Source organism: Hipposideros armiger, unplaced genomic scaffold, assembly GCF_001890085.2.
Source record: "Hipposideros armiger isolate ML-2016 unplaced genomic scaffold, ASM189008v1 scaffold_88, whole genome shotgun sequence".
Lineage (NCBI taxonomy): Eukaryota > Metazoa > Chordata > Mammalia > Chiroptera > Hipposideridae > Hipposideros > Hipposideros armiger.
The window spans coordinates 2,355,787-2,380,434 of NW_017731438.1; the positions used below are offsets into that span (position 1 = coordinate 2,355,787).

At 41.4% G+C, this 24,648-nt stretch overlaps 1 protein-coding gene across 1 annotated transcript in view; it reads left to right on the forward strand.

Moving 5' to 3' along the window:
* The window catches only part of SFMBT2 (Scm like with four mbt domains 2), a 209,111-nt gene that overhangs the window by 28,447 nt on the left and 156,016 nt on the right, over positions 1-24,648 (forward strand). The window contains exons 3-4 of the mRNA XM_019644530.1: positions 5,666-5,760; positions 7,972-8,212. Of these exons, the coding sequence (XP_019500075.1) occupies positions 5,666-5,760; positions 7,972-8,212 (336 nt within the window). The remainder of the gene's footprint in view (positions 1-5,665; positions 5,761-7,971; positions 8,213-24,648) is intronic.

Sequence of the window (24,648 nt, forward strand, 5' to 3'; positions counted from 1 at the left end):
ACACCCACAATGAAACTGTTTTCTAATCCTTCTGATAGTATGAACGGATGATCAGCAATTAAAATAACAAAGATCTAATGTCTTCCTTTCTCTTTCCACGTTGAAATAAAATATCTAGCACACAAGGAGGTGCCCTGTAAGAGTTTGCTCATGCTGAACCTGCCAGTTCTCTCCATCTTTTTTTTTTTTAATTGGGTAGCGGTTATGGGCTTCAATATTCAGCCTTGCAAAGTCAGACATTTCAGGTTGTAAACTTGTACAACCCAAGATTTGGTTAGTTAAAAAAAAGGTGTTTGTTCGTTCCATTTTTCACTGTAAAGTAGCTTGCACTGCAACTTTTATTAAGGTGTTCTCTTTCTATTTGTTATAAAACACTCTGGTCACATAAACAGCTTTCTGTTTTCCCAAACTGGATTGCCACTAACGAACAAACCTGTTTTCTTTTAAATTGTGACATTTTCTTAGTCGCTTTTCATAGCCTGTTTTCATTACGTCATGGGGCAATGCCTCCGACGGGTTCATTGGCAGAGGGGGGGAGATTGTCAGAGTTTCCTTGATAAAATGTTTATGGGTTTAGGAGGTTTACGAATCAGCGGTAAATGTTTGCTCTGCGTTTACGAGCCCTCTACTCGTAAACATCGTGTGTGTTTATCTATTGCTCATGGAGATGTCTTTAGAGAATCAGCTGCTCAGGGCACATGCAGCGGAGGAAGTGTTAATAAATTACAGATTCAAAAAGGCTGTGTGGTGAGGAACTCTGCATTTTGTATGGGATTTCACTGTTAAAACGGTACACTTTAAGTTACCAGTGCTGGGCAGAAAGGTTTTGTAATATTCTGAATCCCATTCTAGGTCTGACTTTTTGGGTGCTTATTAAAGTATTTATTTTTTATTTATTTATTTTTTAGACAGCAAAGGCTGACAGCTTTTTTCAGCACCATTCTTACGGACACACACCTGGGTGTCACAGTGGTGCCTTTTCCTCTCTTGGTTAACTCGAATGAATGAATACTGAATGAATACCGGAGTGGGCACGAAAGTTTCTACCACTTGCTATATTGGGAAAAGGGACTGGAAACGTAGCTTGTAATGCATTCAGATTTGGTGGAAACAGAGTTTTTGGCAAGATGCTGATAGCCTGGAGTAGAATTTTATGAAGAATGCAGCTCCGTAAGGAATGGTCTCACAGTTGAAGTGGAGAAAGGGAGGCTGTGGTCTTCCTCTTACCACTGCTTGGAAGAGAGACCCGTCGGGTTGTGTCCAGTCCTGGTAATGAGGTTCATCAAGGCCTTCTAACCCGGGCACCGGCTGCAGCGGGCGGCTCCTAACGGCTTAGTCTTGAATGTTTCTGATGGGAAGGAACCGATCACTCGCTAAGAGAGCCCGTTTCAGTTTTCAGCAGCTGTAACTGTCAGAAAGTGTTCACCCAGGAGCTCTCCCCAGATCCCCCGCTTTGGTGGACCCAGGACTGAATTTTATGCCCATGTCTTCACGCTGATTCTCTCCTCCTTTATAAGTACATCCCAGGGGATCTGTTTTCCTCTTTGAAGGTGGTTGGTGCCTCCAGCCCTGTGTCTTCTCGTTGGCTGATTTGGCTTGAAATGTTCCAATGGTCACCAACTCAGAAAGACAGAGAAGTAGGCCTTGAAGTCTCCAGGTGTGGAAGCAGGTGGTGGTGGTGAATGGAGGTGTCTGATGTGTGATACAGGCAGGAGAATGACACCAAAAGGTGCCTCGTCAGAGGTCCGGCATTGAATCAGACAGCCTGCACTGGACGCCTGCCTCCTTCGCTGGACCATTGTGTGACCGTGGTGCCTCTAGCCTTTCTGGACCCCCGTCATCTCTTCTGTGAAATGGGGCTGCAATACCCATCTGTCAGGGTTCTTGGAAGGAGTAAAGAGGTGATGCATGTAAAGCAATGAGCAGAGAGCTGACACGCCAATACCGCATGGCTCTTACGACCTCGCCGTGGTGGTTTGTGGTCACTTTGTAGAGCTGGAAGTGCCTGATCTGGGCTGGGGCAGGAGGGCCTGCAGGAGGCATGGGTTGAGCTGAGGCTGGACAGGTAGGGTGCAAATGAAGTGCGACAAGTTAGCTACCAACAGATACCGCACCAGCTCACCTTGACAAAAATAGTGCTGCTATGATGCCTCTGGCTACTGGAACAGAAAGCAAACTTGGTAATGGATGTCCAGTGGTGTTTGAGAGGAAAGAATTGTGGGCAGAGCTGTTGGGTGACACCAGAGGTGTTTGCCAGGATATGACTGCTTTCTCTTTGGGTTTGCCTCGTTGCGTCCTAGCAGCTGGAAACCGCCTGGCATCCTTGTTAGCTGGTGGCTGCAGGACCTGCTGGCTTTTTTCCGGGAGCACGTTTCTGACAGAAGGGCGTAAGCCCCTGGGTGAAGCAGAGTGTTGGGAAAGATACAAGGGGAGGGTTTTTATTTTTTATATTTTATTTTATTCATTCAAAAATTGTATACAGACATTACAATACTATCTTATGTATATAACAACACATTACGGAAAATAAACATTTTTGAAGGATGAGATAAACTTAAATACAAATAAAAGTTCTATTATTTTCTCCTAGGCCAATTGATGTCCTGTTTGAGAGTCATGTTTTCCATTTAGATAACATCAATATTGAGGCCTTGGCTGATATTTTCATTCTGCACAAACCAACAATATTCAAGTAATTTCCATTGAAAATATAAATTTTGTGTCAATCTTGCAGATATATTATTATTATTATTAGTTTCAGGTGTACAGAACAATGCAATAGTTATTCCTTTTCACCCCTCACAAAGTGAAACCCCCCCTCCTCCCATCCACTGCCCCTCCACCCCCGATATCATACATATCTATTACGATTCCATTGACTCCATTCCCACACTATACTCCACATCCCATGACTATATATGTATTAAATTATAGTTGACATATAATATTACTCAACGGCAGCTTCAGATGTACAGTGCAGTGTTCAGGCTTCTACACCGTCCATGAAGTGGTCTCCCTTACAAGACATGAGTCCATCTGGCCCCCTAAAAAATATTTACTACATTATTGATTATATTCCCCAAACTGTCTTTTCTATCCCTGAGGCCATATGGTAGTTACCAATTTATGTTGTGTAGTCCCTTCCCCTTCTCCCTTATCCCTACCCCGCTCCCATCTAGCAAACATCAGTTTTTCCTCTGTGTCTCTGAGACTATTTCTGTTTACTCTGCTCATTTATTCAGTTTTTTAGATTCCACATATAAGTGAGATCATATGGCATTTGTCTTTCTCTGACTGACTTACTTCACTTAGCATAATGTTCCCTAGGTCCATCCATATCGTTGCAAATGGTACGATTTCCTTCTTTATAGCAGAGTAATACTCCATTGTGTAAATGTACCACAGTTTTTTAATCCAGTCGTCTACCGATGGGCATTTCGATTGTTTCCAAGTCTTGGCTATTGTAAATAGTGCTGCAATGAACATAGGGGTGCATATATTTTTTCGAATTAGTGTCTTGGATTTTTCATGATAAATACCTAAGAGTGGAATTGCTGGGTCATAAGGTAGTTCCATTTCCAGTTTTTTGAGATACTGATTTCCATAGTGGCTGCACCAATCTGCAGTCCCACCAACAGTGCACCAGGGTTCTCTTTTCCCCACAGCCTTGCCAGCACTTGTTGTTTGTTGATTTATTGATGATAGCCATTCTGACCAGAGTAAAATGGTATCTCATTGTGGTTTTTATTTGCATCTCTCTAATGATTGGTGAGGTTGAACATTTTTTCATATGCCTGTTGGCCATCTATATGTCTTTTTTAGAGAAATGTCTCTTCATATCCTCTGCCTATTTTTTAATTGGGTGGTTTGTTTTTTTGGTGTTGAGTTGCATGATTGTTTTATAAATTTTGGATATTAGCCCCTTATCAGATATATCATAGACAAGTATCTTCTCCCATTCAGTAGGCTTCCTTTTTGTTTTATTGATGGTTTCCTTTGTTGTGAAAAAACTTTTAAGTTTGATGTAATCCCCTATGTTAATTTTTTCTTTTACTTCTCTTGTCCGTGGGGATGTATCAGTAAAAATATTGCTCAGGGTAATGTCTGCAAATTTACTACAAGAGGAGGGTTTTCTCTTCGGATGGCTTTTTATTTTCCTGGACATTTGACTATAAACCACTTGATGGGAGTACAATTTGAGGAGGCAGTTTTAAGCAACTTTAATTTAGAAGATAAAATTGAAGGTAATTGCCTTTTGACTTAGCGTCTTCTGACTCTACCAAAATTATCCTCTTCTACCAAGTTCTGAGACTATACAGAGTATCACAAGAAAACTCCTTTTCCTACTTCTAATTTAGAAGTTTCTGGTAGGAACAAAATAGTGATAGCCTCTGAGAACAAGGCTTTCTTTCTTAGACCCTCCCATCGCTAGCTCCCCTGGCCCTCCTGCCAGGGTGCACCACTTCTGCGTAAGTAACAGGATGGAAAGCAGCATTTGTTCTTGGCCAGTGAAGTGGGCTCTTGCTAGTAGGACATACATGGTTGGACATTATTGAGCAGAAAATGAAAAATCCAAACTTTTGAAGCTCTTACTTACCTGTGTGTTTGGACAGCTCTTACTTCTGCATATTCTGCCCTTACAATAGCCTTGCAGATAGTTTAAAACAATGCTTACAGCTTATTAGTGCTTTCCGTTTGAAACTATGATATAACATTGCTGTTATCTGTGCTGTACTTTAAAACGAGTTACTTGGTTTTCAACTACACAGATTATATCTTACATACAGTCTTGAATGTTTGGGGAATTACTTGATTTCCTTCAAAGCCAAAATAAGGATCATTTTAAGAGCTATCTTGTATATTTGATTGTATTTCTCCTCGATCCTTGTAATTGGAGTAACACATCCTGTTGGTTTCTACTGATGTGCCTTGCCTTGAGAGCTCCGTCTTGCCGGGAGGAGGGAGAGCAGATTCTGGATAGGGCGGGCATCGGGTCTGTCTGCAGCTGGTCAGTTTCTGTCCTTAAATTACCAGGTGGCCTCACACACTTGAACAGTCCTGGGCTTCAGTTCCCCTTCCCCCTTGAAATGACATCAGTGCCTTCCAAAGTCCCTTATGACACTAACAATCTATGCTATTATTTCATAGTTTTCAGCTGTAGTAGGTAGCCAGGGAACAAAGATGCCAGTGCCATGTATACATCATGGGGCTTCCTCAGTGCCCAGTGGTTTCCTCCACCTTGTCCCCAAACCTCCCCAAAGAATGTAATGCCCACATTGTGATTAATTCTTAACTAATAACAGTACACTAACATTTCACTAACATAGCCACATAGTGGCTAATTCTAAACTAATAACAGTACACTAACATTTCACAAATGTGCCAGGAAACAAATCTCATTTCATTTGCCTAAGAGCACTTAGCGTTACCCTTGATTTTGTCATGGTAGCCAAGCAGAATTTCTTCAGCATTTCCTTTCTTCAGTCAACTGTCTCTAAACTCAGCAAACCGAAGCTATGAAAAGAATTCAACAATATCCTCCTAAACCACTGAATCCGTTGTCTCTTGGGTTAAGGCTTTTCTGGTCTTCCCTGGAAGCCACTGCCTTTCCATTCTGCACTCTGGTGTTGATAGTCTTCGGATTTTTGTTTTTGTTTTTCAGCAGAAGAAGGTTCAAGCCTGGAGGAAATTGGCTTTAACTGGGGAGAGTACTTGGAAGAAATGGGTGCCAGTGCGGCCCCTCACACATCGTTCAAACACGTACGTAACACCCCTTCTCTCTCTGCGCTGCATTTGGAGGGAGGGAGGGAGTCTGCAGCAAGATGCCAAACCTAGTGGGAGAAAGGGGATAAGAAGAAAAGGGAAATTCAGCCAAGATTTCCTAGAAAGAAAGAAGAGATGGGGCAATTCGTTTGCCTTCCACAGATAACAGCAGGTAAGATGGGCCTGGTTCTTTTAGCTTATCTTGTTGAACACAGGGCTGGGGCCAGGGAAGGTGCTCAGTGGGTGTTTTGCCTCGTCCTGTACCTCAAAAAGCCAAATTTGACAGCCTTTGCTATGGAAAGGCACACACACAGCCTGACACAGGTACGGTTGATTAGAATAAATAAAAGCCTGCCAATGAGGCAGGTAAGTGGAATGTCTTCTTTGGCGGCGTAATGGCTGTGTATTTTTATTTTGAAAGGACACATGAAAGTTCTGTAGCCTTTTGTGGGCATATGAGTCAAATTAGAGGAAATACCATAAATATTCAGAAAACATTTGGATCAAGCCAAAGAAGCATTCTTATAGTGATTTCTTTGAACAGTGCAAATCGCATGCCTTGCAGAGGGCAAGTCCCAGGAAATTAAAGATTGAGCTTTTATCAGATTTTTTGCTTCTACATGAGATTTTGGCAATACATCATTTGCAAGGAAAAGACTAAATTTCTGGGACCTAAGTTTTTTAGCATTAGTATTCCTTTACTGGAAATGAAAATTTAATTCTGAGAAACATTTTTTCCAAGGGGCTACCCAGGGCAAAGATTTAGCCTGAGTATCATAACCAAATTGGGGCATTTTCTCAACCTGTTCTTGCTGTTGGCTTTCTTGCTGAATGAAGAAGGGAGAACTTGGGTTTTTTATTTTAATGCAACATTCTATTCTTTGTGGAGGTGAAGTGTTCTTTTCAAAAGGAATTTAAGACCTTATTAAATTTGCATGGCCTTATAAAAATAGATTACATTCCCAAGTCTCTTTTTTCATACTGACACTCGTAATGTTTTAATTCATAGTTTATTATGAGTGTGGTTGTGGCCAAGAGGTAAAAGTGATTCTGGGATGACTTGGTTGGATTCCTTGAGGCAGTTTAGGAAAGATATTGATCGATACCATTTTCCTTTCCTTCTTTACCAATAAGTGATCAATATCTTTCCATATGGAGTCTGTCTTGTTCTCTTCATTTTTTATTCTTTTATTTTAGCTGAGCCATCCTGCCACCGGTTGGCAGCTCAGTGGCAGCTCAGCTCGGGTCGTGAATCAAACCGGGGACCCTGTTGCTCAGAGCTCAAACTCTTGAGCAAGCTCTTAACCAACTGAGCCACTCAGCCGGCCCCTGTCCTGTTCGCTTCAATCCAACCTGTTCTCCCACCTCCCTTTGAATCATCATAGAGTCCCCTTCAGGAAGCACAGTGTCCCCAGACCTGTGTTCCAGGTGTAAAGGAAAAGCGTCATGAGCCCCATGGACCAGCCGTTTGTAATCCCATCACCTCTTAAGCCGATGCTACTCATGGAGATCAGATGTGTTAGCGGTTTTTTTTTTTTTTTTTTACCAGACAGGAAAGCTTTCTTTGGGGGGCAGGACTGGTAAATACACATAGACTATAATCCTTCATTAATAAAAAAGAAAATCCGTTCTCTAAGGCTGTACTGCTTACACCTGGAGCTGTTGAACACGTGGAAAGTATGCCGTCCAGATTGGGATGTGCTGTAAGTGTGGAACACATACTGGATTTCAGAGACTTCATTGGAAAAGAAGAATGTAAAATAATCTCTATAATACATTTTATATTGATTACATCTTTCAGTGATGACATTTGGGATATGTGGGATTAAATAAAACACCTTATTAAAATTCTATCCGATTTATCTTTTTTTTATTTTTTAGCTGAGCCATCGTGCCACCTGTTGGCAGCTAAGCGGCAGCTCAGGTTGGGTGGGGAATGGAACCGGTGACGCTGTTGCTCAGAGCTCACACTCTTGAGCGACCTCTTAACCAACTGAGCCCTTCAGCCGGCCTTTATCTTTTTTTTTCAAATGTGGCTACTAGGAAATTTAGTGTCACATTGGTGGCTCGCATTGTATTTCCCTTACTGCTGTCGTAGGGCAGCAGAAGTACTGTTGGTAGATGCTGTGTTTTGAACACTGTCTCGTAAACTTCTGGATATATGCATCTGGTATAATCACGGTTTTCCTGTGTTTCCGGTTCCTTAAGGTTGAAATCAGCATTCAGAGCAACTTCCAGCCAGGGATGAAATTGGAAGTGGCCAATAAGAACAACCCGGACACGTACTGGGTGGCCACCGTCATCACCACCTGTGGGCAGCTGCTCCTTCTGCGCTACTGTGGGTACGGGGAGGACCGCCGTGCCGACTTCTGGTGTGACGTGGTGATAGCCGACCTGCACCCTGTGGGCTGGTGCACGCAGAACAACAAGGCCCTGATGCCCCCGGATGGTGAGCCCTGTGCGCCCGAGCGGCGCATGTCCGTCCTCCTTCACGATGCTTGTAGGGAAAGCCCGGTCGCCGTGCCATCACTGACTTAGCAGGAAGGTCTAGTGCTTTAAAGGTTGCTTCCTGGGTTTCATGAGCTTGAGGGTGCCGGAGTGAGGCGTAGCTGGGGGGCATTTTCAGATGTCAGAGCTGATCGATGCGCTGAGCCAAGCACGGCTGAGAGGCGACGAAGGTCCCGGAGCTTTAGCCTCACATGGGCGGTTAGAGGCAGGAAAGGAGGCTGAAGGGAGGCTGAGGGCTGAAGAGCCTCGTTGCTCGTGGGTGATGGCATATGTTGCTTTTCTTTTACTTTAAGACTTGGCATTCTGAACAGTGCTGTAGAGCACCTGAAACTGGTCTCTCTAAGTTTTGATCTGCCTTGTTGTGGGGAGGTTGTCAGGGTGTGGAGCATGTAGGAAACCAAACAGATGAGACATGACATTGTTCTCCAGGGAATTGTCAAAGCTTGTATAGATAAGATCCATTTCGTTGCTAGAAAATAGCTGATCTCTGTTGGGTCAGTTTCACCCTCCAGGGGACATGTGACAATTTCTAGAAGCATTTTTGGCTGTGAGAGGGAGAGGGGAGAGCTCCTGGCATCCAGTGGGAGGAGGCCAGGATGCTGCTGAACTTCCTACAGTGCCAAGGACAGCCCCCCAACAAAGAATTATTGGGCTCAGATGGTCAATAGTTGAAAAACCCTGCTGTCAAAGAAGGGGCAGCATGTGACAAATGCATCACAGGAACTCATCAAGACAGTGAGAAAAACCGAGTTGCTGAACATTTGAATCTCAACACCCTCCCCTCTGTGTTTCATTCTATGAAGATGGCAGCGGTTATGCTTGAAGACTCTTGGTGCTAATTCTCAGGCATGTGTGATGTCTTCTTCGTACCTGCCTGCCACTTTTCATTTTGAATGGAGATTTTTACTGCGAAGTAATCTGCAAAGTTTTAGAGCTGAATTCCAAGGTTTATTGTGTCTACCATATTCGCAATTGCTTTTGCCTTTTGGAGCATTTGAATTTTATCTTTCTTTTTAAGTTTTGATATTTTGTTTTACTGCTAGGTGGGAATGGTTGATGTTTGTTTATTTTTTACTTCCCTTTGTTATGTTTAGATCCTGCTAAAGAGGTGGTCTTAATAAATTCATGAGTTTGAGTTGCATTTATGTGATGTGTAAGGACTGAGTCTATTGCCTTGGCCTCAGCTGACATCTCAGCTCTTTATTGTCTCAGAAAAAAGAGAGCAAAGGCCTTCTTTCTTCCCTTCTCCTTTGGTTCCTTGCACCTGCTCTCTCCCATGCTTACAACCTCTTCCTCTCCTCATCCTCCTCAGCTGGCAGCTCATCTAGTGCTTTCTTAGGCAACTGAGGTCAAATCCTGTCTTTGCTCACGAGGCCTTGCATGCCCTTAATGCGTATCATGTTTGCAGCTGTGCCCCCACATTGATTTTTTTTTTCCCGATGAGATATAATTCACACAGTATAAACTTCACCCCTTGAAAGTGTGCAGTTCCATGATTTTTAGTATAGTCACAAGGTTTTGCAACTGGTATCACTGTCTAATTCCAGAGAATTTCCATCACCCCATAAATAAACCCTGAACCCAATTAACAGTCACTCTCCATTCCCCCCTCCCCCCAGGCCTTGGCAGTGACGCATCTACTTTCTGTTTGTATAGACTTGTTTATTCTGAACATGTCACATACATGGAATCCTATATTTACTTTGTGGCCTTTTGTGCCTGGTTTCTTGTACTCAGCATATTGTATTCCAAGCGCATCCATGTTGTAGCATGGGTCAGGACTTGATTCCTTTTTATGGAGGAATCATACTCCGTCCTATGGAGGGACCACGTTCTATTTATCCATTGGTCACTTGATGGACATCTGAGTGCAACTAACTGTACTTTGAATTGTGTGGTTCTTTGAGTAGAGGACTTGGACCACCTCCCCTCACCTCCAGTTTTGGTTGAATCTTTATGTATAGAAGCGTGAGACTTTATTTCTGACCCCTGTTGAGGGGTGCTTTTCAGGTGAGCACTGGAGAATGGTTGTTAATGGGCCAGGCTTTATTCTTCGCTCCCATTCTAGTTCTGCATAAGCAAGGAGTAGGGTAAACACTATACTGTAATGCTTTTGGTAATGTCTTTTGTCTTAGTCCCAGACCTAGCCTAAACTATGCCATAGTGACATTTTAATTTATTTTTTACCTTTTCCACAAAATTGTAAATGTACGGTACATTATTTCTAACTGTAAGCACGATGGTGTACAGCTGATCTCTGGGACATTTTCATCCTGCCTAACTGAAACCACATACACATGGAACAGTAGCCCCCCATCCCTTTACCCTGTATCTGGCATCCGCCGTTCTACTTTCTGCTTCTTTGAGTTTTATGGCTTTACATGCGTCAGATAAGTGGAATCCTGCAATATTTGTCCTTTTGTGGTAGCATGTTACACGGTTTCTTTCTTTTTAAGGGCTCAGTACTATGCCATCTGACTTTGAATTAAAACAGCCACTGAGGCAAGAAGGTATGATATATCATATTTTGCTGTGTATAATGTGCACTTTTTTGGCCAAATTTGTGAGGGAAAAACAAGGATATGTATTATACATGGAAAGTACTAATTCTGTGTCTACATAAATGTTTTTAATTCTTTTATTTATGCTTATGAGTTAAAAGTGGAACTCTAGAAATCAATAATGAGATCTGTAGGCAAAATAATACCCTGGAATACTATAGTTGGTTTTGTTGAACTTATGACGAGCTTGCAATGATGAAGAGTTCTTGGCTTTCTATGATGTATGAATATCATAGATTTGTTACCAGTACATATAATTTCTTGTACCTCGTATCTGTTCTTGTGTTTTGTAATTGTTACATAAAATTTTTTGTACCATAATATGTTAAAAATAAACGCTTAAATTCCTTTATAATACAAAAAAACAAGTACCTAAATGTAAACAAATAAAAATTTGAATTAAAAAATTAAAACGCAAAATATTTTCCCTGAAAGTTTGGGCCAAAAACATGGGTGTACATTATACACGGGAGCACATTATATATACACGGCAAAATATGGTAACATATGATTATTTAATTTCTCTTTGATTTCTGATCTGCCATAAAATCACCCATTCTTGATGGATGAATTGTACTGATGGAATATTGGGAAAACAACAGTTCTGGTTAGAGAATTACAGACCTTCCCGTTTGCCCAGCTCTGCACACGAAGGCCACATAAATATGCCCCCATACACTCAGGAGGGAGGGTACAGGCAGCCATGCATCAATCCCAGAGAGCAGGAACACATTTGGGGGCACCACCAGAGAGGGACACAGAAGGGGACTGAGAGGCAGGTCCCAACTCCTGGCTGCAGCCTCCCCTTTCACTGTTCTTGCTTAGCTCATTCATGACTCTTTAAAGTTTGACACTTAAGTAGCTAAAACCCCTTGGAAAGGATGCAAGATGGTGTCACTTTATAGAGTCTTTAGTGAACAGTTTTAGGGAGAACTTCCAGCATACTGAATTTTAACACTCTAAGAGCTAATGGGCTCATTTGGTAAAAATCCAAGCTGTTGCTTGAGGAAGAGGGCATAGTTTATTAATCAATTCTTCTTTCTCACTTGGATGAGAAATGTGGCAGCAGTCAGTTTCAGGAACACTGTCAAATTTGTATCCTACTGCGTTTGTGCTATAAGGCGAGACACAGACTCACTTAAAATGACAAATTCAAAATGAAAAACGGGGAAACCCTGTAAAGAGGGAAACCATTAATGTGACTGAAAGATTGGAAGGCCCTTCAAACAGTAACAAGTTATGCTAATTTTGAGAATTCCTTTATTGCTCGTTTTAAAGAACTTTAAAAAAATTTAGTAGGTAATCAATGAGACTTGCAACTCTTTAGTGCAGAGAACAAAGTCAGAAAATAGCAGGTTCATGGGGCAAAAGGTTTTATTGATTGGCGTAGCACAGGATAATTACTGCTTTGTCCCGCTAGGGATCGTCAAATCTGTTTTTGAACGAGGATTCTTGTTCGTGTGGTTTTCTGTCTTAGAGAGCTAAACTAATGTCGTTGCAAGTTCCAGCTGTACCTGTTCAGTCTTTGTGGCGGTTCAGCTTGAAAGGCATCACAGAGTATTAACACGAGTTCAAGCAATCCATGATGGTTTTGTTTGGGACACTCCATGGTGATAGAGGGATTTCTTACTGATCCCAGGAATGGGGGGTGAGGGTAGGGGTGGCTTCAAGGGAGGAGCATGGTTGTTGGAACCAGGACGTGGGGCTCTTATCTTGTCTTTGGCATTGGTTTACCTACATGGGTGAGTCCCCTCTGAATTTTTGAATTGTTGAAATGAGGAGGTTATAGTACGTAATCTGTAAAGAGCTTTCCAGCCTGACATGCCTTGATTTGTGACCCTTGTGCAGGAAAGAAGGAGGGAGAAGGTGCTGTGCTAGTTTTCCCCTGTATGTATGAGGAATGGAGTTTTGGAATGAGGGTCTGTGGAAATCTAGCCCAGGAATCTGCAGAAAGCACAGAAGTCAAGTTTCCAGGTTACTGTTGGGGATGATGAAGTTGCACTGGATTGAGGGGCTAGAAACTGGGCTGGGAAATTATTGTGCGTGCCTGGGTCTACTCTCCCCTGCAATGGATAGAATCTTGTTCAGCGAGGACTTGTAGACTCAGGTTTCCTTATGGAACTCAGAGAATGGGCAGTCATCGTCCCTGTGTGAGAAACATCCACGGAAGTGGAGTTAAGTTATTCAGGATGACTGCTTCAAAATATGGTTGGACTGAGCAGAAGACGGAGTCTTGGGTGACTTTGCCCATTAATGAGAGAAGGGAGAGGATGGTCTCCCGCGGTCAGACTAAGACTGTGGCGCCCAAGACCTTTTAGGACATTTTGGGTTGTTCAGAGTTGTCTTCTGTGTTCTGAAGTTACTGCACTGAAAAGAGACTCATTTTATTACTTTTGGTGATAGTTTTACAAGCACGTAGCATTCTTTACAATCCCATATTTTCCTGCCTTGCTCTTTTACATGAATTTAATCTTTGAATCAATACGGGCTGTCATTATTACATTACATATCACGAGGAAGGAAATAGCATGACAGCAGCGCCACTGTGCTTCCTTAAGATGTGATTCCCATCAGTGGACAGCGTGCGCCATCAATAAGGAAATGTTTAGAGAGACCTGGGTTTAGTGGCCAACTGGCTGTTCAGAGAGCAGCATTCCTGCTCATGAGCGAATCGGTGCTAATCTTGCCTATTATAAGTATTAAGAAACATGCTACACGAAAGCATTACTAAGAGCAGTGGAGGATTATAGCTCTTATTAGAGGAGCAAAATGTAAACGTTTTGGCTCAGTCAATCAGTAGGGCTTGATTTATTCATAAGCACACGCAAAGCTCGCAAAGGGCAGCTGACAAATAATTATTGTTTATGATGATAATGTAAGGAAGTCATTTAATCCAGTGACTGTTGCAGCGTTATTTATTGACAAGTAGCAGCAGTGCCTTTTCACATGTGGGGCTGGGAATCTCTGGGCGGTTTAGCGGGTGCTTGCCAAGTCCCCTGGAAGGAATGCTACAAGATGGCAGGTGAAGAGGTGTGACGATACCTATCCACCCAAACCCCCTCGGCTTGTACACCGAGAAGTATTTCTCTGTGTTTCAACTGTTGCAATGAAAGCATTGGGATTAGGCGCCTTAGGAATCATGCCACTAATTTTTATTTTCCCCATTATGAAAATTTCTGTCATTTGAATTGCAAACCACCGTCTTGCCAGAATGACTCTATTTATCATTCAAAGTTGAATAAAAAATACCGGAGTTAGTTATTATATAACTTATTTGAATAAAGGGATGTTTATTCATGAAGTGTTAGGAGAAAGTGTGAATATGGCCTTATGTTACAGGGGGTAGATCCTGCCAGGTCCTGAAGGCTGGTCCTAGGACTGTTTTTGGGAACTGTTTTTTTTTTTTTACTGTAGTTGATTGGAAAGTAACAGCAGGTGTTCCACAGGACTATAAAGTGACCTGATGAGAGGTTTAACTGTAGACTCTAAGAAGTAGAATTTGATTGTGTTATATGAATGAGACTATCAATGTTTACAATTCATATTTTATTATTTAAACATTTTACTAGCACTAACAAAACCTAAACAATCCCATTGTCTTCACTGGCAGTCTTAAATTGTAACTGGAATTCTCTTTGTGTATTAAAAAGAAAATTATTGGGTTGTCGGAAAAGTCATGACATATTTTTTTCTATGTTTTTCATTGCAAAAATGCGTCATGACTTTTCCAACAACGCAATAAGTAATATGCCCAAAACTAAAGAGCAGAATTAATCCTAAGTGGTGTTGAGACAAGCACAGGGATAGACTCACTAATTATTCAATTGTTTAAAGAGAAAAAAAGACGTTGTTATTAGGGTAGGATGCATTTAATAAGTGTGACAGTATATAAACTAAAAGTCATGGATATACATTTTTAAAAAGGAAGTTATTGGGTTGTCAGAAAAGTCATGATGTATTTTTTCTATGTTTTTCATTGCAAAAATGCGTCATGACTTTTCCGACAACCCAATAGTATCCTATTGTGGAAAAGCCATTTTTGATTATGGTATGTGAAAGAAGCAAATTCAGTTAGAAAAGCGAGTAATCCTCTCTCCAGGCATTTATGGTGCTTTTAAAACAATACACATGCTTTTGAGTCCTCTCTGGTCAGGTGGAGAGCCTGTGTAGAAAGATTCACCATGATGTGGAGAAGAGTAGACTCGGCTTGCAAATGTGTGGGTGAGAGTGTGTGTGTGTGCATGTACGTGTGTGTTTGTATGTGTTCGTGAGCATGTGTGTGTGAGCAAGTGGGTGTGTATTCATATGTGTATGAGTATATGTGTTCATGAGCATGTATTAACGTGTTTATATGCATGTGTGAGCACGTGTATGCATTTGTATGTGTGGATGAGCATGTGTGTGCGTGTGCGCGCACATGTGCGTGCATGAGAGAGTGTGTGTGAATGTTTTGGTCTAAACAGTTTTGTTTTTAAATTAAAGTTTATTGGGGTGTCAATGGTTAGGAAAATTACATAGGTTTCAGGTGTACAGTTCTGTAATACATCATCCATAGATCACATTGTGTATTCACCACCCAGAGTCAGTTCTCCTTCCATCACCATATATTTGAGCCCCTTTACCCTCATCTACCACCCCCCTCCCGGAGCCCTTACCCTCTGGTAACTGCGGGAGACCGGCTCCCACAAGTCCAGGGGTTCCCTCAGGTGGAGACGGAGTCTGCGAGGAAAGAACGCGGAGACAGAGAAGGGCTTTTCAAGAATTAATGTCTCACTTTATTTTTACAGCCTGTCCTTTTTATACTGGGCAGGTAACTATTTACGTCATTGAGCTGTTTTCCCCAAAGTTGTTTTTCCACGTTTAAACCTTTATCCATTAGGAAATTGTTTTCTACATAGTTTCAATGTTCCTTCCTTCCCAGGGTCTATTTTCTTTAGAAGTTTGATTTTCTCTGAATTTTACTTCCTTACGATGTTTCTTTTGCAGGGTACAGCAGGATCTGTTCTTCACTAATGACTAACTTATCCTAAGTATGTATCAATTTCTTCCACTAATGGCCAGAGCTGAGTTCCTGCCTTGGCACTTAAAGGATGTTTACTACTTAGCAACTATTTCAAACACTACTGGCTAAACAGGATCTTTAAGAATTATAAGGTGCATAACTTGTCTATCACTAAGAATCTATCATTAAGAAACTAACAGTAAAACAGAATTGTCGTAATATGTCCAAAACTCACTTATTTAAAGAAAATAAAACAATATAAGAAGGGGTGTCAGATCTTTATCCTACTGGGGGCATCCAAAGGGGAATTTAAATTTTTCAAAACATAAAGCAGTATCTGTTTCTCAGTCAGAGCTTCAGGATTTGTCACAATAGCAGTGTGATAGGCCATGTCAGATACTGAGGTGCAGCCGGCTCCCAACAGGTAACCACTAAACTATTGTCTGTGTCTTTGAGTTTTTGTTTATTTGTTAGTCTTGTCCCTTTGTTTTTAAACAGTGTTTTGAAATGTTTGGTATTTACCATTTATAAATCATTTTGTTTAAAAGTTGGATTGTCAGCAACTCTTGGAAACAGGATGCAGGCGCGTTGGACCTGCATTCCACATGGCAGCCCTTAACCAGAGCACCTGTCTCTTTAGGCGGCCATGTGTTTACTCTCCAGACCTTCTGTCCCCTGCTTCGTTGCTCTCATCTTCTCAGGCTTTGTGGGCATCTGGGTTTATACTCATGTGTCAGGTATGGAACAGGAGAACCCACATGTCCTTGTGCAGCCAGTGTGACCTCAAGTTTCCTAGGCTCTGTCTTACAACACAAAGCTGGGCCAGATGATCCCTAAGGTTTCCTTCAGCTCAAAAAGGCTCTGAATGTAAGAATTCAAAGAGCAATGCATGAGATTATGGAAGGGCTCTGAAGTAAATATTCTTTATGAACAGAATCCTAAAAAACTGTTTTTTTGGTTTTTTGTTGTTGCTTTTAGTCTCTGGAAGGAAAAACAAACACAACAGACCAAAAGAATGAAAGCAGACTCAATGGTCTTCATAGACATCAAAAACCTTCGTACACAAAAAACAATTGTGGTGAACAATTGTTTATCAGTTAAAAAAGTGTAGTCTTTCCTCATATAAATCCCTTTTTGATGTTTGTATTTGTCTTTTGAAATATACCACATATCCCTTTATCATTTTCTTGCCAAGTGACTATATGAATCATGAATATTAGTATGTTTGCGTCATGGCTCTCCAATTAAAACTGGTTTCTCTCACTCACCAAATGTTTTTATTGTGTACCTACTATGTGCCAAGTAACCAAATTTAACCCTATCCTCAGAACAACCTTGTAAACTGGCTGGTATTATGCTTGTTTTACATTTGAAAAAACGTGGCTTAGAAAGGGTAAATAACTTGTCTCCAGGTCAGACAGCTTGAAATAGATTTTAAGCTAAGGGTGGAATTCCCCCCCCCCCCCAGTTCTGAAATCAATGCTTTGAAAATAGCAGGGGTTAGTAAATATTTGTTTATTGATTTCATGTGTCAATAAGAGTTTAGAATGTTCAGACTTGAAATATGGGAAACATATTACTTAGAAAAGTTGTAGAATTGGCTCCTTGGGATTTTTTAAAGGGTGGAAAGCTACTTGTCCAGAATGTTTTCCATTTTGTCACTTTTGGAGGCAAATAAATGAAAAAGATTCAGTCTGCAGCTTCCTTGACGAATGGTAATCATGAGATTATGTAAAGTTATGTAAATTGTATCAGATGCTATTTGGGTTTTTCTGCACTGCATGAAAACTGTAAGCACAAAGCGAAACTATGAAATTTTCTTTTTTGGTGTTAGTCATAAATGCATTTATTTTCTCCTGCTTCTTAATCCAGCAGCATGTGTACTCTACATCAAGTGTGTGTTTAATTCTGGGTGGAATGGGAGGGTGAGTTAGTTCTGTGGGCTCTTGGCCTCCTGTCTCTTTTCCTCATTGTTATGCCTTTATCTCCTTAACTGCCACAGCCCCTGTCTCATCCATCTGTCCACTCTCCTCCCTTAGGCCCCCACTACTCCATCTAGGGATCCTGGCCTGGGTTGCTCCCCATTCGACTCAGATGATGATGGCCCCACGGACACAGGGGGCTCAGCTCCCATCCAGCCCCGGTTCCTACTTTAGTGGACTCTTTAATACCCTGAATGAATGACTAGTGCAGAGCCAGCAAGAGAAGCCTCGCTGGTTTTCCTGCTCTGAGCCACCAGCCCTCAGTGCTGCCTGTCCACTGTCCATCATGCCTCTGACTGCCCTCAGGCCTGTTGGACTGGTGAGCTTCTCCCACTTTGCTTCTTGCTGTGAGCTCTTCAGCAAGCCTCTGACTTCCTACTGCTTCTTATTAAGTCTCCTATTATGGCTTGAGGTTCTAGGGCCGTGCTCCCATTCAGGGCCTTGCCCCCACTCAGGGCCACACCCCCATTCAGCGCCACGCCCCCATTCATGGCCATGCCTCCTTTCCAAGGCCTTGCTGACTATCCAGGGCCATGCCTTTTTTCTAAAACTATGCTAACCTTCCAGGACCTTGATTTTGTTCCATGCAGAGGTTTTGATAGTTGCATAGGTTGGCTGAAGAATGTTTTACAATATTAAACAAATTTATTTTTGTTTTACAAAATTAAAACAAAATATTTTACAATATAAATCCATACTTTGACACACTTAATATGTAGCTCTAGACATGACATGTATGAAGAGTGACATTGATTTTTCACATTTGCAGCTAGATGGATATTGAATGCTAAAATTGTGGATAGTTTTGGGCTGGCCAAGTGGCTCAGTTGGTTAAGAGCTTTGCTCAAGAGTGTGAGCTCTGAGCAACAGGGTCACCGGTTCGATTCCCACGTGGGCCGAGCTGAGCTGCCAACAGGTGGCAGGATGGCCCAGCTAAAAAAAAAAAGTAAATAAAATAAATAAATAAATTGTGGATAGTTTTGTTATAAACACATTTAATAAGATTAAAATTTCAAAATGCATAAAATATTTAATTTAATTATGTTAGATAAAATTTTTATATGCACTAGTTATAATTTGTATTTTTTCTACTAATTTCAGTAAATAACCTACAAATTTTAGAGGGACAGTAGCTATTTTGAAGAAATGCAATAATTTAAAATTTTGATTTTTGCACTTTAATTTACATTTTTTGATGAAAAATATTAAAATTCTATAGACTAGATATAATTACATTTTGTTTTAATCCCTTAGATAATTTCTGTGAGAGTGCAAACTATATGAAGATCTGGAGTTTTTTTAAAACTAGATAGGTAATGATTTTGCTGAAATGAAGGCAAGGAAAATAAATTTTATGGAATAAATGTATAACAATTTATAAATTATGTAAGTTTTTTATTAGTCATCCAAACATTGCTAACCCATCAACAGAACACCCAGACACAAGTCATCATAATTAAATTTAGTCATCTTTGGCATTTTGCCAACTTGCAGTTATATGTAAACCATAGCTTTTTACATACTTTTTGATTCTATCATTATGAAGATATATTTGTCAGCATAGGAGCATGAGACATACTTAACTCCATAGCCTGTTCACTTGCTTAATAACTTTAAAATATTTTCATTGAAACTCCTAGGCCCTGTGTGTGTTATGGGTGGGCCTGTTCAAAGTTCTCACGCTGGATTTCTCATGTTCTCTGTGAACTGGATGCTTTTCCAAGGGCTACTTGGCCTGGTTCGAGGTAGAGAGTCAGTTTCCAGATTCTGAAGTTCTTTGGTTCCCTGAAATGGACCGTTGGTGTCCTTTTCTGCCTCAGCCATCCCAGTCTTCCTTCTCCCCCTTGAGAGAAGAATGTCACCACGGTGCATGGCCTTTGTGACACNGGCAAAACTGCCAAAATGAAAACTTTCTTTGTTCCCTGTTTTCTTTCAAGATGGCACACCCACACATTGAACTCGCGTCGCTGACCCATGAAATATAAAAATGCCGAAGACTTGAGCACTAGGGAGGGAAGATGGCAAACACAATATTTCCGCTCCTCTTGTACGAGGCAGGCAGATCAATGCATGCACAAATACTACAAGGGGACACACCAAGAAGGCATGAACAAGCCCTTGACTAATTTAGTCCAATGAAAACATATCCTGGCTTCTGATCACTGGTGCCTCCACCATGGTGAGCCCATTATAATGAGGCAGTGAGCTGTTTAAGAAGGTAGGTTTAAGAACAAAACAAGAATTAATACCCAAACCCTTCAACTTCTCAACTCTGTGTTGACACGTTCAGCTGAACTCCGGAGCCCTAATCTAATAGTTATTTGCTGTAGTTTGCAGCTTTTCTTTTTCCTAACAAATGGCAAAATGCCCCTCCCATTCTGCTTTTAAAACTCAATTATTATGGGAAATTTAATCATATCCAAAAGTAGCTAGAAAATATAGAGATCTTTCATGTGCTCATTACCCAACTTCAAGGGCAACCTCATTTAATCAAAACTCCCTCCCATTTCTCTGGCCTGTATTATTTTGAAGCAAATCCTAGACATCATATCAGTTTATCTGTAAATATTTCAGTAAGTGTCTCTAAGGGATAATACTGCACATGCTTGTACAGGATAATTGAGAAGCTGTGGTACTTAAAGGGAAGACTTTTTGTTGGTTCATTTTAAAAACGTAGAGCCAAAATATTCAAATAAAAATAGACTCTTCCGGTGGAAGTGAACTACAATATATCTTCTACCTCCCCCAGAATTTCAATGAATACATACTAAAATATCAGCACCCCCTCCCAGACAAACTCACAAAGGAATGATGTTTTTATTATATTTTAAAAGATGACTTTGGCATCGAGAATTTTCATTTCCCCCCCCCCTTGTTGGGCCCAGAAGAATATTAGATTTAAATAGTAGGCTTGAGTTGAACTGTGGTGGTGAAAATAGGTGGCTTTGTGCTTCTGAATAGAAGCTGAGTTTCCATGCTTTGCATTTTCCAACGTCCAGTCGGGTTAGCCCTAATCCTTAATGCTCACAGGGAGACCATCTTAGCTGTGATGCTGGAGCGAACTAGGGTACCAGTGAGCCCTGAAGTTCACTCATCGTCACCTTGGGGTTGGCTTCTGAGTCCCAGAGTGAGTCGACTATGGTTAATATTGTGGTGACTATTTTAATTGCTTCTCCTTTAGAGAACTTTCCAGGAGTAGAAGGCATGGATCTAACTGCCCTGTGGCATTCAGAAGTTAGCTTTGCAGAAGATGAGCTTATTCTATCACAGAGGCTTCAAAACTGGCCTCTGGTTATATAGCGTGCCCCTGGTTACCTGTGTGAGTTTTTGTTTTTCTGCTAGAACAATTGTTAAAGAATCCTTGCAGTTCTGTCCCAATTGCTTTGTTAAAAGTATTGTTGTTATTATTTATAATTCCCTGGCTGTTGGGTCTGTGCTGTGTCTCAGCCCACCTGCCGTGGGTCTGCGAGGGACCCACTTTGCTTCACCTTGTACTTATTGTGCCCTGTCTGGGTATGTTGTAAACTGCGGGACACAGCTCCCATTATCATTGGTGTCCAAGTCCTCTGCGTAATGAGAGCCTTACCTTGGACACCAGCTCATCACATGACCGGGCCTTTCTGGGTCAGTGCCCAGTGCCTGCACATTGGGGCCCTGCTATGGGAAAGGGGAGACACAAAGCCAGTCATTATTATGAGAGGAACCCTGCGAGCATAGAGCATCCCTGAAGGCTTATTTCTGGCTGCTAACAGCCTTGAGTGTGTTACATTCATGTAAGTCAGAGGTTTGTTCAGTGCTCGTTCTGAACAATGAAATTTTTCTGCTTGAGGGCAACTTGGGTATTTTGGCACACAATTCCCTAACCGACGTCAGCTCCCATAAACTATCTAATGACTCCTAGTGCCTTGGTCTGATGGTGGAGAATAAGAGCTAAGGGGTAAGATAATGAACAAAGCAACTCAAAATTAAAACAGGTTTTAGAGCTCGAGAGAGAATCCTCTCCTCTGTGCCTGTCAAGAAGTAAATTTCTGGTTGGAAGAAATTTTACTCCAGACTCAAATGGTGGTTGCTTTAAAACAGGACAAAATAAGTATCTCATTGAGCTCTTAGAAATTTCTCTGAAGTTAAGGACATTTATTTATTTCTTTATCCTGGAGAGATATGACAAAGGATCGCACTTCTTTGCGTGGAATTCATTTGAGTAAATATGAAGCAGAACATCAATTCAGTTTCTACAGAAAAGTTAAAATTATGCAGATGTCCCTAAATTTGAACAGCAGAAATCAAACAATACCCCAAATATCCTGTTGCTTGTGTTACCACGGACAAAATAACTGGAAAAGGATGCATGTAAGAGTGACAATATAAGGAGGATGTATCAGTTGGAGAATCAGAATAGAGCAGAAAGGAAAAGATGTTAAGATCTTAAAAACAAGTCATTCCGATGAAGGTCATGCACACCTGGATTGTTTTTAGAAATATTGTAAAAATGATTCTCTTGGGGGAAAATGTTATCTTTGAGATGAATGAATTTTCCCACTTGGTAGATTTCCTCCCTGGTTAGCCCCGAGCAGAATAAGCCAGGTTTTTCCAATTTGGTTTTATTTTTATTATCATTGTGTAGCAGCTGTTGTCATTGCTGGACCATGGGAGACGATTGGGTGGGTCGGTTTGGGACTGCGTATGCGTGGAGGACTCAGGTTACCGTGGAGAAGGAAACATGACAGTATTAAAAATTTGAGTGGAAAACTCTNGTCCCCCATTTTTTTATTTACATGTAGTTGGCATACAGTACTATATTAGTTTTAGGTGTACAATACAGTGATCTGGTACTTACATACCTTATGATGTGATCACCATGCTATATCTGGGCATCGTCTCTCCCCGTGCACACTTTGTTGTTACAGAGAAGTAGGATAGGATGAGCAATAAAAGACTGTTGGGAATAAAAATATATTAGGGTAAGAGTCTGAGGGATATGGAAGGGATATATGATTTCAAGGAGAAAAAGGAACACTACGCAAGCTGACTGTTAAAGTCATGGTTATTCATGTCTGTTTTAAAATACATGGTGGAAGGGATCAGATCATTCTATTGAATATATTTATGGGAGTGATGTAGTAGTTTTATTCAAAATGTCATATGTACAGTACATAGGAGAGGACATCCTTTGCAACTATTTACATGAATGAAAACTTCTAGAATGCTAAATTGAAAATACGTGAGTGGGGAGCGTTAGTTTTTCAAAATTATTCGAAGGGGGTAAGGAAGCAAGAAAGTTGGAAGAATGGTGTCGTAGTCAAAAGCTGAAGAATCCCTCCTTTCCTGGGCAAATATTAATATTTGGCCTTTATAATCTGGAAGAAGATGCACATTCGCCCTGAATTGTTATTGTCTGAGCCTTGTGGGTCTCTCCATATCTTGCATATGGCCCCATATCCATCCTGGCGACAAGATGGGGTGACCTGTGACCTGCCCTAAACCCATGTCTGGTCCCTCACTCTCCCTGACTCTGGATCTTTAAAGATGGTGTTTTCCCACAGCCCTTCTTGTACACTCATTAAGACAGGTTTTCTTATAGTTTAGGTGTTTAGAAGTTCTCAGGGCTTTGAAAGGATTTATCCTAGCTAGGCTTTTACAGAGTTTATGTGTAAGTCGTTGGATTCCTTTGGTAATACACGAGTATGTGCAAGTCTTCCTCCGGGAAGGTTCTCTCCTGATGGGAAACGGAGAGCCGGCAGAAGGTATAATAGAGAGATCTTGGGTTGTTGGGGAATTAACCCTCAGGGCTCCCAGCAGCTGGCCTGGTCCTTAAACGATACCACTGTTGTCACAGAGATGGGAAAATTTTCATGTCCATCTGTGAAGGATTATTTATTGAGGTTCTACTGTGTGCCTGATGTTTTCTGGTGGCATTATACAATATGGCTAGTGCTAAGCATTTGTATGAAACACATTTGTAATGCAGTCAGCTTTTGGCTGCTGGCATGCACTCAGATGAAAACCTTATTTTTGGAAATGGGTGTTTTAAATAAGCTCACAGCTGCCAGGGTACTTATTTATTTGTCGGTCATTTGTGCTTTGGCCGTTTCCTCTTGAAGATCTCACCTCTAGTCTTGCTAAGAGGTGTCGGAAGTTAATGTGAAATTCTAATCTCTGGAAACTTGGGTGATAGCTCGCTTCTGGATGGAGGAGTGGAGGGCCTTGGCCTCAGTCAGGTGGCCTGGCTAATGGCTCATCTCTGCCTCTTGCTGACCGTAACCTTGGAAGAAAGTCACTTAACCTCTGTGCATTTCACACTCTCTGCACCTTTAAAATGGCTAATTAATACCTGACCTTGCTCTCTCCGTGGTATTGTCAGCACCAACTTTGATGGCAGATGCAAAAGCCCTTTGTAATCTGCAGAGTGCTGTGAGGTGGGAAGGACACTCGGCATCACATTTTTCCTTCTTTTTTTCCTTCCCTTTTTAAACTGTTAAGAGGCCCTACTGGTCCTCCCTCCATAGGAGGGGCCAACGGAGGTATGAGTGAGGAAGTGCCTGCCTCTAAGATGGACAGCCTAGAAATGCAGCTCCAAAGGTACAGAGAAGGCTCGCTTGGCCGGACGCCCCTCACCCAGCTGTGTTCGGTGCCCAGGACGTGGACAATTACTCTTTTCCCCTCTGTGGTGTCAGAGAAGTTTGGTCATACCTTTTCTCAGTTATTTTTGCCTAATGTTATACTTGTTTATGGATACGGAATCACACCCATTTGATTATAAAAGTAAGGCTTTGTGAACATGTGTAATCAGACATACCTATTTTGGATCCTAATACCGCTTAATTCAATGTGT